General features: G+C 47.2%; 1 protein-coding gene across 1 annotated transcript in view; it reads right to left on the bottom strand.

The window, feature by feature from the left end:
- The window catches only part of ITGB3 (integrin subunit beta 3), a 55,503-nt gene that overhangs the window by 34,021 nt on the left and 5,094 nt on the right, over positions 1–16,388 (bottom strand). Inside the window, exon 2 of the mRNA XM_043584900.1 lies at positions 3,544–3,629. Coding sequence (XP_043440835.1) covers positions 3,544–3,629 — 86 coding nt within the window. The remainder of the gene's footprint in view (positions 1–3,543; positions 3,630–16,388) is intronic.

Below are 16,388 nucleotides of genomic sequence, written 5' to 3'. Positions count from 1 at the left end.
GCGGAGCTTGCTTGGGATTTTCTCGCTCCCTACCCCTCCCCTACGCACACTGTCTCTCTCGCTCTCTTTCTCTCTCTCAAATAAAGTTAAAAAAAAAAAAAAGAGGGTGACTCTTTTCTACCAAATGCCTCCAACCCAAATAAATTAACATTGTTTTCTTGATTGACATCCAGTGAGGACAAGAAATCGCTTGGCCATACAGTGACAAAAGTGTGGAAGGGACAGAAAGAAGGAGAGGAAAAGAAAAGCACTTTAGCTTATGGTTATTGGTATCCATACCCCATTGTTTATGGGAAGGGGAACACTTTCAATATTATACCTTTATTTTTACGATAACACATTTAGCAAAACTCTCAAGATGAACATTTACCCTCCAGATTAAAAGAAAAATAGAAAGAAAAAGCAGCAGAGAAGTGAGAACAAAATTATAATGCGACTGAAAAAGAATTCAATAGTAGCCTCAAACCTTTCCCCGACAGATGCAGAGAAGAAAATAAGTCACCTCTACTGGAGTCTTCTACTTAGCTAAACCCAAACCCATTCCTCTTCTTTCATCCTCGGTTGTCAGGCTGAGTGTCAGCTGGTCCACCTTCTGATGCAAACTCAGGACTACAGAAGAATTTCTCGTACCTCCCCTCTACTTAGAGTTGCCAAATATAGCAAACATTTGGGACATACGTACATTAAAAATTATTTGTTATTTAATTCTAATTTTACTGGGTGTCTCGAATTTTAGCTGGCTGCCTTAACTCCATCCACCTCCACCGACCATGACCCCAGTGATCAGCCCCTTTGATCAGGAGTATTTGCCAAACTTGCTACTATAAGAACCCATGCTGGTGCAAAAGGTCCAGGATCCATCCGGGGAACCTTTATATTTAAAAAGCACCCCAGGTGGTTCTTACAAGGAGGCAAGTTTGGAAGGTTCTAGATTCCAACATGGCGCCACGGAGGCCGAGACCATGAGTTGAATCTCTGGGGGAGCTTGGCCTCTTTGTTACATTCACATCCCAGAGACAGTACACCGCCCCCACCCGTATCAGTATCCAATCCTCCAGGAACACACCCTCTGCAGATGGACCCAAAACTGCACTCATCCACTTTGGCTATGTTTTCCTATTACCCGGCCAAACACTTGCGATACACACCCAGAGCTGCTGTCCTCTAGGACCAAGGGAAAGCTGAGCCCAACCAGTTGTTTTTCCAGGCACTGCCAACCCTGCCTGCAATGGCTAAGGTGAGGGAGGCAGAGGCAGAGGGCCCTCTAGGGTCAATTATTCAACAAGTCACATACAAAATGGCCCAGATGGTTCACTTCTGGGTTTTTAAGCCGACAGCCAAGACACTTTCAGCAGTTAAATTTGGCCTGTGTAGGGGAAGCCCTCGGGCAAAAAAAAAAAAAAAAAAAAAAAAAAACCAACAACCACCACCAGCAGTCTTGCTCAGGTTACAGGCTGGGATTCCCACCCCCCACTCCTCCCTGGCTGACACACTTTGCCTCATACTGGGCTCCTCCGCTATCTCTCCTCCCCTCCTCCCCCTTTCTCAGAGATAGTTGTAGTCATTCTCTAACCCCTTGGCCTCCCCCACTTTCCTGTTTATATTCCATTCTCCCAGAGAATATCTTATTGGACCTTCTACTTCCACTCATTAGTTTTCTTTGGTCCTTGATACACTCATTTCCTCTCTGACTCACCCCATCCCCCCCCCACCACCACCACCATTCCTAGGCAGGTCCTACCTTACGCTTTGATCCTACCCTCACCTTCCCGCTCCCCCCATCCTCCCCTGGTCTGCCCCAGGAGACAAAGTTCACCACGGTCATCCATAAATATTCTGCACTTGCATTTCCAAAATCTGGTCACGTGACCTACGGGCTTTGTCCGGTTCGGCCTCAACATACCTCAGCTACAGGGCATGTCCTTATGCAGAGCAAAAGGGGTGACGGACACTCCAAGAATATGTTTTCTTTTTCCCCAGATGCCTCTTGGCCACAGTTGCCTTCATTTTCTCTCACTTTGGGTTGAAAAGGAGGGAAAGGGGATGGGAGCATCCTTTGAGCCACACTAGGGCTTCTCCCCTGGCTACCCATCTGCTCCAGCCAGCTTCAGGCCATCCAATCCAAGAAGGAGGCATCCGCCCCATCCAGCTCTCCCTTCTTCTGGGATGCAGTTGTAGAATTCCAACTTCCTTACAAGAGCGGGTGAGTGATACTATGATGGCAACCAAGGGAAGGAGGATATGGCAAAGGACAAGGGAGGAGGCCCCATCACACTGGAGCAGCCAGCTCAGCCCAGAGGGGTGGAGAACCTATGGGGGTGGGGGGAGGGGGGATGGATTCACCCGCCCCCTCCCCACCTCTCCCTCCCAGCCCCAGGGAATGTTTCGTTTGCTAAATGAAGTCAATGTGGCCCAGATGTTGGGCAGCTGCCTCTGGAAGCAGTTCCTGTGCTGAACTGTACAGAGGCAAAGTAGTGTGTTGGGCTGGCCCCCGCAGCTCTGGCAGGCGTCCTGTCTAAGGATAAACACAGCCTCCCAGCTCCCACTCTCTCTCCCCACACCCCCACCAGCCTGCCAGGGAGGTTGCCTTTTTAGGAAACTCAGCAGATCAGGAAGAGAAGCAAAGGGACGAGGAGGCTGGGTTAGAGCAGTCAGAAAACTGCAGAGGGCAGAGAGGTGCTGTGGTGACAGAGAGGGCGCCTCAGGTAGTGGGGAAGCAGCCAGGCCAGGAGTTCAGGTAAACACCTGCCGGGGGCCAGGCCAATGACTCAGTCTCGGTCTGTAATCACTGGAGTCCCTCCAGCCACACTCACCCCCCAGCTCTCACCAGCTCCAAATTCCCGTCCCAGCCACAAACATAGCCATTCCCTCAGACACACTCATTCCCTAGGGCCCCAGACACAACAAACCCTCTGCCTAGACACAGCTAACCCTTTCCTGTCACCCTTGTATCCTCACCAAATGGGCCCAGCGCCTTCCCTCATTGACACCTAAGCGAGGGAAGGAAGGAGGAAAATAAGAGAGAGAGGAGCAGGTAAAGCTGCGGGGGTCCAGACATCACAGAGGAAAAGGGAAGAGAAAAATTCTTCTGACTGAACGTCCCCCACCGCTGTCACGTTAAGTGTAAGATTCTTCTTTTACCGGTCTTTTAAAAACTCTAGGATGTTTGTATGCCAGCATCCCCTCTATACCAATAACCCTCTGCTGCCTCTTTTTTGATACCCTGCTTTCCCGGGGTGTTCCACCCCAACAAAAAAGCAATCAAAGTGTGGCAAAGGGAGACAATGGCTACAGTGACGCCAGGAGCCTGACCACATTGGCTCGTGCTGGGGGCCACACCGCAGAGTCTGGACGGCGTTCCCGGCAACAACCCCATGACAGCTCACGTTGACATCTACCAATTTGAAGGCTTCCTTCTAGTTCTGCTCAGAAGGGACACGGGGCTTGTGTGCTTAGCAGGGAGGAGATAACCCTATGGGTCCATTCCTGCACAAAAGCAGCGAAGCCTGGGTTAAGAAGGAAGGTCAGATGTCCTCTCCTTACCTCATCTGAGCACCAGGCACACGCAGGACTCACAGCCAGACACTCCTGGCAGGAGTGGATGCCTCGTGTGGTACAGATGTTGGACACTGCAAAGGAGACAAAGGCGTTAGCAACCGACTTGGCCTGACAGGGTAACTGGCCTGCCCCATCCTTCCCAACTTCCCCACATGCTCAGATGTATCGCTCTCAGATGCACACAGCAGGTCTGACCATACCATAGACATTCACCAAACACAAGCTGTTTGGTAAGGAGGAAAGAGAACGAGAAAGGTCAGGAGAAACTCATCGCCACCCTCACTGATGAGGCCCCAGTGATGACAAGCTTTGGAGCAAGATGGACCCACAGTGTCAGATCATAACAGATGGAAAGGCTTCATTAACAACTGGTTTGACACCCACATTGTGCACAGGAAAATCTGAGGCCCAGAGCAATGCAGTGTACCCTCTCTCCAATTATTCGTGTGACGGATTCACAGCCACTACGTGGGGATCCCAGGCCCTGATGCACTAACATTAACACACAGCCTAAATATGGTGGGGGGCAATGGTGGGGGTCACTGCCAGGCAGTGTTCCACTGGCCTTCCAGGACAAAGCAAATCTTCTGAAGCCCTCTCAAGACTCCCAATACATATATCAAGGTGTCAGGGTGTAGAATGGTCCAGGGAGAATGCCACAAATGTCAGAAAAGGCTAAGTGAGATAAGCTGGAAGAGCAGGAATTGGAGTTGGAAGGCCTGTATTTGAATTATTTTTTAATTTTTAAGTTTTCATATTCAGGGGCACCTGGGTGGCTCAGTCGGCTGAGCATCTGACTTCAGCTCAGGTCGTGATCTCCCACTCCGTGGGTTCGAGCCCTGCATCAGGCTCTGTGCTGACAGCTCAGAGCCTGGAGCCTGCTTTGGATTCTGTGTCTCCCTCTCTCTCCACCCCTCCCGCGCTTGTGCTCTGTCTCTCTCACTCTCCTTCAAAATAAATAAATAAATAAATAAATAAATAAATAAATAAACAAACAAACAAACATATAAAAAAAGTTTTAATGTATTTATCTTGAAAGAGAGAGAGAGACAGACAGCAGGGGAGGGGCAAAGAGAAAGGGAGAGAGAATCCCAAGCAGGGAGAGCCCGATGTCAGAGCTGTCAGAGCAGAGCCCGATGTGGGGCTTGAACCCATGAACCACGAGATCATGACCTGAGCCGAAATCAAGAGTCAGACACTTAACCAACTGAGCAACCCAGGCACCCCTGTATTTGAATTCTGAATGCTCCTTTTACTAGCTGTACCAGGACTAACTGAGCTGCTCAGTTAACCTTTATGAAATGGTAACACCCACCTCACAGGATTTGTGCAAAGAATTCAGGGAGGTGAAGGAGAAGCACTCGGCATGTGACAAAATGCCATTTGAATGTGAACAGTTTTCACATTGTCACGGGACAGAGAAAAGCCTGGGGTGTGGGGTGGGAGGGGGAAGAGCAGAGACCAGCACAGAGACCGAAATAATCCAGAGAAGCCTAGCCAGGAAGCAAACCCCAGGCATTGGCTTGGGCGGAAGCTCTCATCCTCCCTGTTTCCCTAGTTCAGCCTTTCTGGGCTCAGCCAGGTAAACCTCCTCCCTTCCGCAGTGGTCCCCAGGAAGGCTTTTTCCAGTGTAAGGAACATACTGAGGAAGATACATTCCTCTCCATGACCCAGGTCCTTCATCCAATTTCCTAAAGTAGTCCCTTTGCTCCTGGCTGGTAAGACCAGCAAATCTTTTAGGGAAATCAGCCTGATCAAAAAAAGATCGTTTTCTCAGTGCCCCCAAAACTTCCTATCAAGCTGAATGTCTCAAGTCTATTTTATTATAACATGTCTGAACTCCCTTCCAACACCTAGACAAAACATACCCAGAAAATGTGTGTATACACACACATACACACACACACACACACACACACACACACAGAATATTGTCAAGAAAAATTATCCATTGTTATCTGTTGTATCCAGTGTTGACAAGTAGACCCACCATACTTAGGGATTATCTGATTTTCTAGGAGTGCATACCTTTGTTTGGCTTCTATTGATTAGGACATTTTAGAACTCTATAAAAGTAGAGGTTAACTTGTAGAAAAACAGTAACAATAGAAATGATTCTTGGGGTGCCCGGGTAGCTCAGTCGGTTAAGTGTCTGACTCTTGATTTCAGCTCAGGTCATGATCTCATGGTTTGTGAGTTCAAGCCCCGCACGAAGCACTGCGCTGACAGCATGGAGCCTGCTTGGGATTCTGTCTCCTTCTCTTTCTGCCCCTCCCCTGCTTGCTCTCTGTATCTTTCCCAAAATAAATAAAAATAAACAAACAAAAAGAAATGATTCTTGATAATAACAGTGGATATGATTCTTATCCAACAGCAATGCAAATGATTTCTGTCTGGTTTTATTGCCTTTAACCAATTTTGAAAATATTAGGTAATTGATTTCAGCGTTCCTTTCAACTACCAACTATAAATCTCCCTTCCCTGAATTTTCTAAAGATTGTTTTAAACTATTTTTAATTAATCTCTCCACCCAACATGGGGTTTGAACTTCTCAACCCTGAGATCAAGAGTCGCATGTCCTATGGCCTGAGCCAGCCAGGCGCCCCTCCCTTCCCTGAATTTTCTTTTGAATTAACCTGACTCCCTCATTAATTAAGCTGAATAAAATCTTTGACACATGTTCGTGTTACACTTGTATGGTAACGTACTTTTACCTCTTTAAAAAATCACGTTTTACCGATATCCATCTCAGGGCCTCACCAGGGGGCGGAGGGAGCTAACAGAAGAGGGAAGCGTGCAATCAGTAGACTGCGGTCCTCCTTGAGTCACCACTGCTAACATGGCCTTGGGAGAGTATGCATCTCCTCTTAGCCTGTTTCTTCACTCGTAACTCCTAACGTTACAATTGTTCATCTATCTATCTTGACAACACTGCCACCCAATAGATTTTAATAAGCCTCTTGAGGCTTGCCCCGTCCAGCCCCAACCAGCCCCGTCCAGCCCCGATCCTTGCTCACAGGAGATGCTCCATAGATATACAGTGGAGCAAATTGAAAGGCACTGGCCTGGATCAGTTATATTTTGTGTTTTTAAGCAACCGAGCTCACATCTCCAAATTATGCATTGAGTTCCATTATAAAACATGCAAATGCATTGAAACAGTGCCTGTGACAATTTAAACTTCCACTGTTCTCCTAAAAACACCAGCATCACATGTGGAATCCTGGAAGCCCCAGACTTCCTCAGAGCTCGAGTCTAACTTTCAAAGGCTTTTCCCAAATCCACAGTTCCCCAAGTGGGGTGCCGCTACCAGCCCATGAGGAACCTCTGGGCCCCAGGCTCTGACTTGACTGACACTCTCACTGAGTGAGCGCGAGGACCGTGTCGTGGGAATCACAGCAGTGGCTCCCGGCTTGGCCCTGAGCTACCAAGGCCACCTCTGAGTTGGGGCAGCCCCCAGCCATGCATTGTCTATAATGGAAGGAAGGTAGCCAGGAGCTGCTGGCCTCAGAAGACCTCACAGTTCAGAATCCACGAGGCAACCAGGAGGCCTCCCCTTGCGAGGACTGCCTGGCCATGTCTCAGCTCACGGTGGCTCTTTCCCTGGCCAGATGTGAGCACACACACCCCGCCCCCCAACCTTTACTGCCTTACTGGAAGCATAGCTCAAAAGGTTTTCAGTCTCTGTCTCCCTTCTCAAAGTTTCCATGGGAATCATCGATCAGGGGGGTAACTCCAGACATAAATGCCATCGATTTTCACTGGGGTTGGGGGAAGAGGCAGGGGGAGACCTCGGGAAGAGTGAGACTAGAGAAGAGGACCATGGGAGGTGTGGGCACCTCCAATTATTTTTGAAAACTCTCCCCAGGCTATCCATTTTTCCACCCATTCACTCTCAAATTAGCATGTATTTGCCTAGGAGCCCTCGACTCAACTCGTAGCCACAATAGAAAGCCTTGCCAGATGGGAAATAAATAACAGCAGGCCCCCTCCCGGTGAATGGGCAGCCCATGACCCCAGAGGATGAGACAAGCCGCTGGGATCTGTTCTTTAGGAAGTCATGCCCGGGGAGTCATGAGAGCCCGTTCCCCTTTCCTCTCTTAGTGAATCATAGGTTGATTTCATGAGAACCAGTGATTCCCCCCACAATACCCCCCACCAAGACCTACCACCAAAGGCAGGTTCCCCGGATCGCAGTGGCTAAAAGTGACTGACTCATCAGAAGTCTCTGCGCCTGGGCCACGCTGATTCAATGAGCTTCAGCTCTGAGACCACCCCTCCCTCCTGAACATGTGGAAGGAGTCTGGGCCTCTGTTTCCAGCCATTCATAAGGCCTGTGTTCTTGCTCAGCCTCAAGGCCCAGACTCAGCCCTGCCAGAGAAGTGGCAATCTTCATCGGAACTTTGTCGCTGAAAACAATCAGCAACCCCACCACCCATTTCCTCTGATGGTATAGCCAGAGCAAGCAAACAGGGCCCTGGTCCTCATGGGGTGGCTGTAAGGATTAAATGAAACAAGTCCCTGTCAAACTCTGAGCACAAAGGGCCGGCACACAGGAAGCACTCCCTAAAGGCTGCTGCTGCTGCTACAGTGGCTGTCGTTTTTGTCCTTGCTGTTTTCATCCTGAGTCCCAAGCTGTTTGAGGCAGGTGAATGTTTTACTTTCTTCTTACTTTTTCCCTGAAGCCACTCTTCTACACGACACTAGACACACTGCTGAGCATGCCCTGAACAGGGGGGTGGTGGGAGCACAGAGCCAGAAAGCATCAGACTACAGTAAAACGATCAGTTGTCAGATCTAACTTCTAAATGGAGTCAGGAATATTAGTGTTCGAAAATCCAGTCCAGGAGGGATGGCCAAGAGGAGAGGGCCAAGTAGAAAACAGAGAGAGGGGCGCCGGGGTGGCTCAGCCAGTGAAGCATCCAACTCTTGATTTCAGCTCAGGTCATGATCTCACCGTTCGTGAGATGGAGCCCCACGTCATGCTCTGTGCTGGTGGCTTGGAGCCTGCTTGGGATTCAATCTCTCTCTCTCTCTAAGTAAATAAATAAACATTAAAAAAGAAAGAAAGAAAATATAGACAAGACCGCCAAGAAGTTTGCCTGAAAAGCAGTGGAAGGAAAGGCTGTGGTTTGGCACGTCAGCCCAATTCACAAAACCAGAAGAGAGACAAAGGATGGGGAAAATGGGGGAAAAAAGAGGAACCAGGAAGGGAGTTGGAACAAGTGGAAGTCATAATGCGTCAAAGAGAGCTATTTTGAGGACACACTGTCCAATGAGCCAGGATGCCAGAATGCAGGAATGGGCCACCCTAGTGAAGCCAGGGTGCTTCAGGAAAGGGCTAAGTCAAAAGGAGAGGTGTTTAGTGGGAAGGGAGGGTGATCCACACTGCGTACACTACGGACTGTCTTACTATCTGCCAGAAAGGAGGTCTGGCCTGGCTCTCCAGCCCTGCCACTGACCTTTGACTAGTCACTTCCCAATTAGGTCCACGGGGACACCGGCTGACTTGGCGGGGCCTGATCTTCCATTGCAGTCACCTGGCTGAGTGAGTCATCCAAGAACAAAACATCTCATGCTAACTGCCATATGGATCCACAAGTTTCTCCAGAGCTTTCTTAGAGCAATCTGCTAAGAAAGTTTATTTTATTTTTGTTCCTTCATTACATGTAGCAGCAGCTCAGTAATCTAAGGAAGGGGAAGGGGAAAGGAAAAGTGAAGTTCAAGGTAACACGCACCTCTGAGCATAAAGCTCCAGGAAGCATCACCCAAAATGGCAGGAAATCCAAATTTTCACGTTTCACCATATCTAAGACTATGGATGTAGGATGTACCATAATTTCAGAGATTTAAAAAAGTGCATCACAGTTCGTTAAATATGGCATGTGACATCAGAAGGAATTTGTGTATAATTTGCCTCTACCAATATTAAAATGTGTTATGGGTTGAATTCTGTGCCCCCAGAAAAATATGCTGACGTCCTAACCCCCAGTGCCTACCACTGTGACCTTATTTGGAAACAAGATCTTTGCAGACATAATCAAGATAAGGTCCTCAGGGGAGGCCTAACCCAGCCTGACTGATGTCCTTGCAGGGGGAAGACACCATGTGAAGACAAACATACAGAGTAAATGCCATGTGATGACAGAGGCAGAGATCGGAGTGATCCAACTGGAAGGGAAGGAATGCCAGAGTACCAGCCACCAGGAGACAGGAAGCAGCAGGGAAGGATTCTATCCAGAGTCTCTGAGAAAGGTATCAGCCCTGCTGATACCTTGCCTCCAGTTTTCTAGCCTCCAGGGAGAATAGAATAAAGTTCATTGCATTAAGCCCCACAGTTGTAGCACCCCTAAGAAGATAATACAAAAAGGTTTTGCATTTCTATAGCATATATGACACGATTTTGAGAAACACTGTCCTTAAATACTTTACGTGATTGAGGGGGAAAAAAAAGCCATTCTGGAATGAAAATGTTGCTATGGTTAATCCATCTATAGATAATAGGAACATGGCCACTTCAGCTTTATACTTTTATACTAATATTCATCAGTGGTGTTGGTGTTCATTCATTCATTTACTCAACAACTATTCATGAAGCACCTACCTGTGCCTGGCGCTCTCCTAGGCACTGGAGACATATTGTGGAATGAAACAAGCCCCCTAGTCTTGTGGAGCTCAAATTTTAGTGCAAAAACAAAAACAAAAACTTACAACAAAAATGGACAATTTCAACCAGTGGCAAATGCTTTTTTAAAAAAAAAAAAAAAGGAGAATAAAAGAATAACATCAATGAGGGGAAGAAGTCTCTTCTAGAGAACATGATCAAGAAAGGCTTCTCTGGACCTGAATAGGCATTTTTCCAGAGACCTACAGATGGCCAACAGACACATGAAAAGATGCTCAACATCACTCATTATCAAGGAAATGCAAATCAAAACTACAATAAGATATCACCTCACACCTGTCAGAATGGCTAAAATCAAAAAGACAAGAAATAACACGTGTTGATGAGGATGTGGAGAAAAAGGAACCCACATGCACTGTTGGTAGGAATGTAAGTTGGTGCAGCCACTATGGAAAACAGTAGGGAGGTTCCTCAAAATTAAGAACAGAAACATCATATGATCCAATAATTCCACTACTGGGTATTTACCCAAAGAAAACAAAAACACTAATTCAAAAAGATACATGCACCCCTATGTTTACTGAAGCATTATCTACAATACCTAACTTTGGAAGCAACTTAAGTGTCCATCAATAGATAAGTGGATAAAGAAGATGTAATACACACACGCACGCACACACACACACGAATATTGCACAGCCATAAAAAAGGATGAGATCTTGCCATTGGTGATAACATGGATGGACCCAGAGGGTATTATGCTAAGTGAAATAAGTCAGACTGAGAAAGACAAATACTGTATGATTCACTTATATGTGGAATCTTGAAAACAAATTAATGAACGAACAAAAAGCAGAATCAGACCTATAAATACAGAGAACAAACAATGTTTGCCAGAGGGAAAAGGGAATAAGTGGATGGGCAAAATGGGTGAAGGGGACTGGGAGATAGAGGTTTCCAGCATTGGGATGAGTAAGTCATAGGAATAGGGAATACAGTCGATGGTATTACAATGGCGTCACATGGGGACAATTGGCGGCTACACTCGTGAATGTAGCATAATGTACAGAGATGTTGAATCACTACGTTGCACACCTGAAACTAATGTAACATGTATGTCAACTGTACTCAAATAAAAAAACAATTAAGAAAAGGGGGAAAAAAGAAAAAAGAAAGGCCTCTCTGAGTTGACATTTCAAAATGATATGAGTGGGTCATGAGAAGATCTAGGGGACAAGCATTCCAGAAAGAATCCACAAGTGCGAGATGGACTCCAGCCTGTTAAAGAAGTAGCAGGAAGAGAGAGGGAGGAGGAAAGAGGCAGAGAAGTGGCTGGAGAAGCAGTCAGGGACCAAAACGCTAGAAAGCTACAACCATGGTAAGGAGTATGGCTTTCATTCTCCATATGATGGAAAGCCACTAGAGGAATTTGAGCAAACGTGGGTAGAGAAAAGGTCCTCCTGGCCACTGAAAGGAAGGCAGACCTAAGAGGAACAAGATGAAAAGAAACCAGTTAGGAAGCTATTACAATAATTCAGGCAACAGACGCCAGGGATTTGGATTGGGATAGTAATGGTGTTAACGGTGTGGTCAGACCCTAGACATGTTCCAAGGACTTACTGCCGGATGACATGTGGGGCACGGTAGAAAGACAGGTTTGCTCCCTAGCAAGTGGACCTGCTTGGACAAAGTTCGAATGTTTTCACCACCGGCCATACCCTTTCACTGACTCTTCAGCCAGTAGGCCCTGCCCTTGTAAGTAAAGCCAGATCATGCCTGGTTTGCATCTCCAACTGGGTTAATGAGGTAGCCGTGTGCAGAACACTGCAGAAGGCCCCTCCTCCGACCGAGTCCTACCTTCTGTATGGTTGTCATATAACATTAACACCCAGTCCCTGAGCAACACCATAGGGCAGCCGCGGTAAAATCAATGATCATTATTATTGTGTAACAGTGAACGTGGTGGGGGAAACAAGCAGAACTATAGGCAGGGGATCTCAGGTCCAAAGCCACTTCTTTGCCATTCCGCCGGCTGGGTAGCCTCCAGCAGGCCCATTCGTCTCCCTGGGGCTCCGACACCAGTGACTCTTGTATTCTCTACTCAAGGACTGGTAATTGCTCATTGGTATTTAAAGGGCCTAATGCAGCCACATGGGCCAAACACGGGAGACCTCAAATGGCTGCTTCCTTTCCCCATGCTCCCAAATATGGACATAGTACTTATCTCAGGCGTTGTTAGGATTAAATGAGATAATTTATGTGGAAGAACCACCTGTGGTGGATGCTCAGTAAATGTTGGCCTCCTTCCTCCTCACCTTCCCTCGAACTGCTTCCTGCGTTAGGAATGCCATCCCCACCGCTGCCCCAGCCCTGCCCCAGGGTCAGACTCACAGGACCCTCTGCCTCTAAAAGGATATGCTGAAGAAATCACTGGCCAGGAGACAAGAGCCCCCAGGGCTAGAGCCTACCAATGCCACTAAACGAACTGTATGACCTTGGGAGGGTCCCTTCAACGCTCAGGGTCTCCCTTTCTCCTTCTCTGTAAAGCAAACAGTGTTGGGTTAGAAGATCTTCAAGGTTCCGCCAGTCCTGGACGTCTATATTCCAGCCAGAAAGCATCACGAGTGACTCCCAGTCTAGGAGGCCTAGCATCCCTGGGCCCAAGACCACTCACACAATGCACAAACGCCCATTTCTTCTTAACAGCTTGACAGACACTTGATTCAAATGCTGCATCTCAAGCTCTGGAAAATGTTATCAGCACAGGTCCCACCTCCCAAGTGACACACTCAGCACAGAGAAGAAGCGAGCTGGTACCAAGCTCTGTTTGAGGCCCAGCCCAGCGGTGCCCTGTTGGTGACCTCCTTGGCATGCAGCTGTCCAGTTCTGCTACTCCTCCTCCTCCTCCAGCTCACGTCTGGTGGGTACGGACAGCAGGCAATGGTCCTCACGGTCCCCACCCCCACCCCTCCCCACCCCGTCTTGGTAGGAAGGCAAATTACTCCCACCGTTTTGGAAAACAACTCAGCAAAACCTATTACAATTTAGATGTAAAACATTCATGTCCTTTGACCCAGCAGCTTCGGTTCAAGAAATTGAACCTGTAGAAACACTTGAACAAAGGTGCAGACAATGAACAAGGAGACTCCCTGCCGCTTTATTTGTAGCAGCAAATACATGGGAATGATCCCAAAGTCCGCCAGCAGGGAATCCTTTAAGTAAATTCTGCTATATCCATATAACAGTATGCCTTCTGGCAAGAATTATATCTCTTAGGATAAATAATGGAAAGATATAAGCTGACATAAAACATGCTTAGAGGGGCGCCTGGGTGGCTCAGTCGGTTAAGCGTCTTGACTTCGGCTCATGTCATGCTCTCATAGTTCACGAGTTCGAGCGCCGGGTCGGTCTCTGTGCCCACAGCTCAGAGCCTGGAGCCTGCTTCGGATTCTACGCCTCCCTCTCTCTCTGCCCCTGCACAGCTTGTACTGTCTCTCTCTCTCAAAACAGTTTTTAAAAATTTTTAAAAAGAAATAACAAGAAGAGTAAATAACTGCATATGGTGACACACATGGGGGAAAAAACTGGAGTAACTATTAACAGCGGGTATCTTGAAGGACAAGACTACAAAGGACTTGGTACTTTGCATTATCCTACTCCTGCACTGCTTGAACTTTTTTTTTTTTTTTTACAACAAGCGGAATTACTTTTATAAGCTAAAAAAAAAAAAAAAAATTAAAGCTAATTCTGAATGTCCTCAGTCCTGTCTCATTTTCTACACTGGCATTCACCTACATGTAGGCTCCCCAGAGCATGCCACGCTTCCTACAAGCCGGGACATCTGCAGCATCAGCACCCGTTAGCCTCTTTGAATCTGAAATCCAGCGGGAACTCAGGAATAGACTTTGGCCCACTCCCTTCAGGAACTGCCCGGGAGAGAGCAGGGTATGGTCTGTTGTCAATATGTAGCAGTCCCAGATCGAAGACACCACGTTCCCCTCATCTCAGAGAGGTGGTCACACCTGCCCCCACCCCCCCAACGCAGCTCCAGCAGAGGTTTAACCTGAAGGAGCTTATCTCGTGTAGTGGCTAAAGCAAGGGTTTGAAACCACGGGTGGATCTCACAGGCCCGGGGTTTCTCGACCCAGGAATCCCATTTAGCACAGAGATTTAGGTTAACTACGGGGACTTCTTAAAGTGGCTACTGAATGTGCCTTTTGCCAAACCTCTGGAGCTCTCTTCTGGTGCGAAATTTTTCAAGCCTGTTTTTAACTGTAGACCTCCCTCTTCCCCGCCCTCCCCCCGCCCCCGCCCAAGAAATCTTTACATGGAGTTCCATGATATGAATTAGTTAAAGGAAAAGCTTCTCCAGTTGAAGGTGAGGAGGGGCAGGTGTGAACCAAAGTCTCTCCCTCCATCTCCTTCCATTTTGCAGCCCCTGACACACCAAGAGCCCGACCAGGCTCAGGGGGAAGATGGCTTGTGCAAAGTCACCCAGCAAACGGATGAAAAAGCTTGCACAGCAGGGAATTGAATATAGGTTTCTCAGTTTCCGACCCACAGATCTTTTCACACTGACTTTTTTTTTTTTCTATATGAAAGGAGGTGTTTTTTGTAAGTTTAAAAAAAGAAATAGCACAAGTTTAGGTAGAGGCATAGGGACACACATGAGAATTATTATATATACATGGAGGAAAATCTGAATCGAGCACACCACCTGGGGGCACTTGGGCGGCTCAGTCGGGTAAGCGTCTGACTCTTGATTTCTGCTCAGGTCATGATCTCACACAGTTCATGAGTTCGAGCCTGCATTGGGGCTGTGTGCTGACCCTGCAGAGCCTGTCTGAGATTCTCTCTCTCCCTCTATCTCTTTCTCCCTCTATCTGTCCCTCCCCCCAGTTGTGGTCGAGCACGCGTGCTCTATCTCAAAATAAATAAACATTTAAAAAAATAGAACACACCATCTAATTAATATTGAACGTTATGGGAGAACAGAATTAAAGGGAAACTAGCCATTTTACTCTCCAGTGTTTGACTTTCTTAAAATGAGCGCATATCACCTCATTCTCTCCTTGAATGTCTGAATGTCTTTACCAATTGAGCTAAGAAATGCTGGGTGGGGGGGGCGGGGAAGGAGACTAGTCTTTTTGTGGGAATATGACTAAAAACCAGAAGGAAGACTTATTATTTTCAGAGATGCTATCAAAAATTTTAATTAAACATTTTTTTTAATTTTTGATGTTTTTTAATTTATTTTTAAGAAAGGCAAAGTGTGAATGGGGGAGGGGCAGAGAGAGAGAGAGGGAGATACAGAATCCGAAGCAGGTTCCAGGCTGTGAGCTGTCAGCACAGAGCCCAAAGCAGGGCTCCAACCCACGAACCACAAGATCACGACCTGAGGTGAAGACCAACGCTTAACAAATTGAGCCACTCAGGTGCCCCCACCCCCACAAAAAAAATTTTAAAAGGTAGAATAGCTCCAGGTTTACTTAACAAGGATTGTGATGTGCCATATTTGGCCACAAAGTACGCATTCCTTTCCAGACTAATAATAAAAGTGCTGGTTGCTGCAAAGTCCTCTCCAATATCCTGAAGAGATCACTACTTAGCACTGGGGAAATCAAATGGGTTATACATGGCTCAAAGGCATTGATCCCGTTAGAAAATTAGAAATGGAAAGTTGCATCTGGGTTTCATTCACATGGTCCCCTGCTTTCTTTTCTTTTTTAATTTTTTTAAATGTTTTTATTTATTTTTGAGACAGAGTCCGAAGCAGTCTCCAGGCTCTGAGCTGTCAGCACAGAGCCTGATGCAGGGCTTGAACTCATGGACTGTGAGATCATGACCTGAGCTGAAGTCGGACGCTTAACAGACTGAGCCACCCAGGAGCCCCATCAGGGTAACCGCCTCAGCACCTGAGGAAGATGAAGTAGACCTAGATAACCCCTGGGCTTTCTGGGGTTCTCCACAACATGGATGAATCTCAGATGTGTCACGCTATGTGAAAGAAGCCAGACTTAATGGGCTATGACTTCATTTATATGACGTTCCATTAAAGGTAGGACTGTAAGGACGGGAAACAGATCAGAGGTTGCCAGGAACTAAAGGTGGGGATAGGGTACTGATGGCAAAGGAGTTCAAGGGAACCTTTTGGGATGATGGAAATATTCTGTATCTTGATTATGGTGATGGATGCTTGATTAAA

Source organism: Prionailurus bengalensis, chromosome E1 (genome assembly GCF_016509475.1).
Source record: "Prionailurus bengalensis isolate Pbe53 chromosome E1, Fcat_Pben_1.1_paternal_pri, whole genome shotgun sequence".
Lineage (NCBI taxonomy): Eukaryota > Metazoa > Chordata > Mammalia > Carnivora > Felidae > Prionailurus > Prionailurus bengalensis.
The sequence above is the reverse complement of the archived record's forward strand: the minus strand, read 5'-3'. Positions and strand labels throughout refer to the sequence as shown.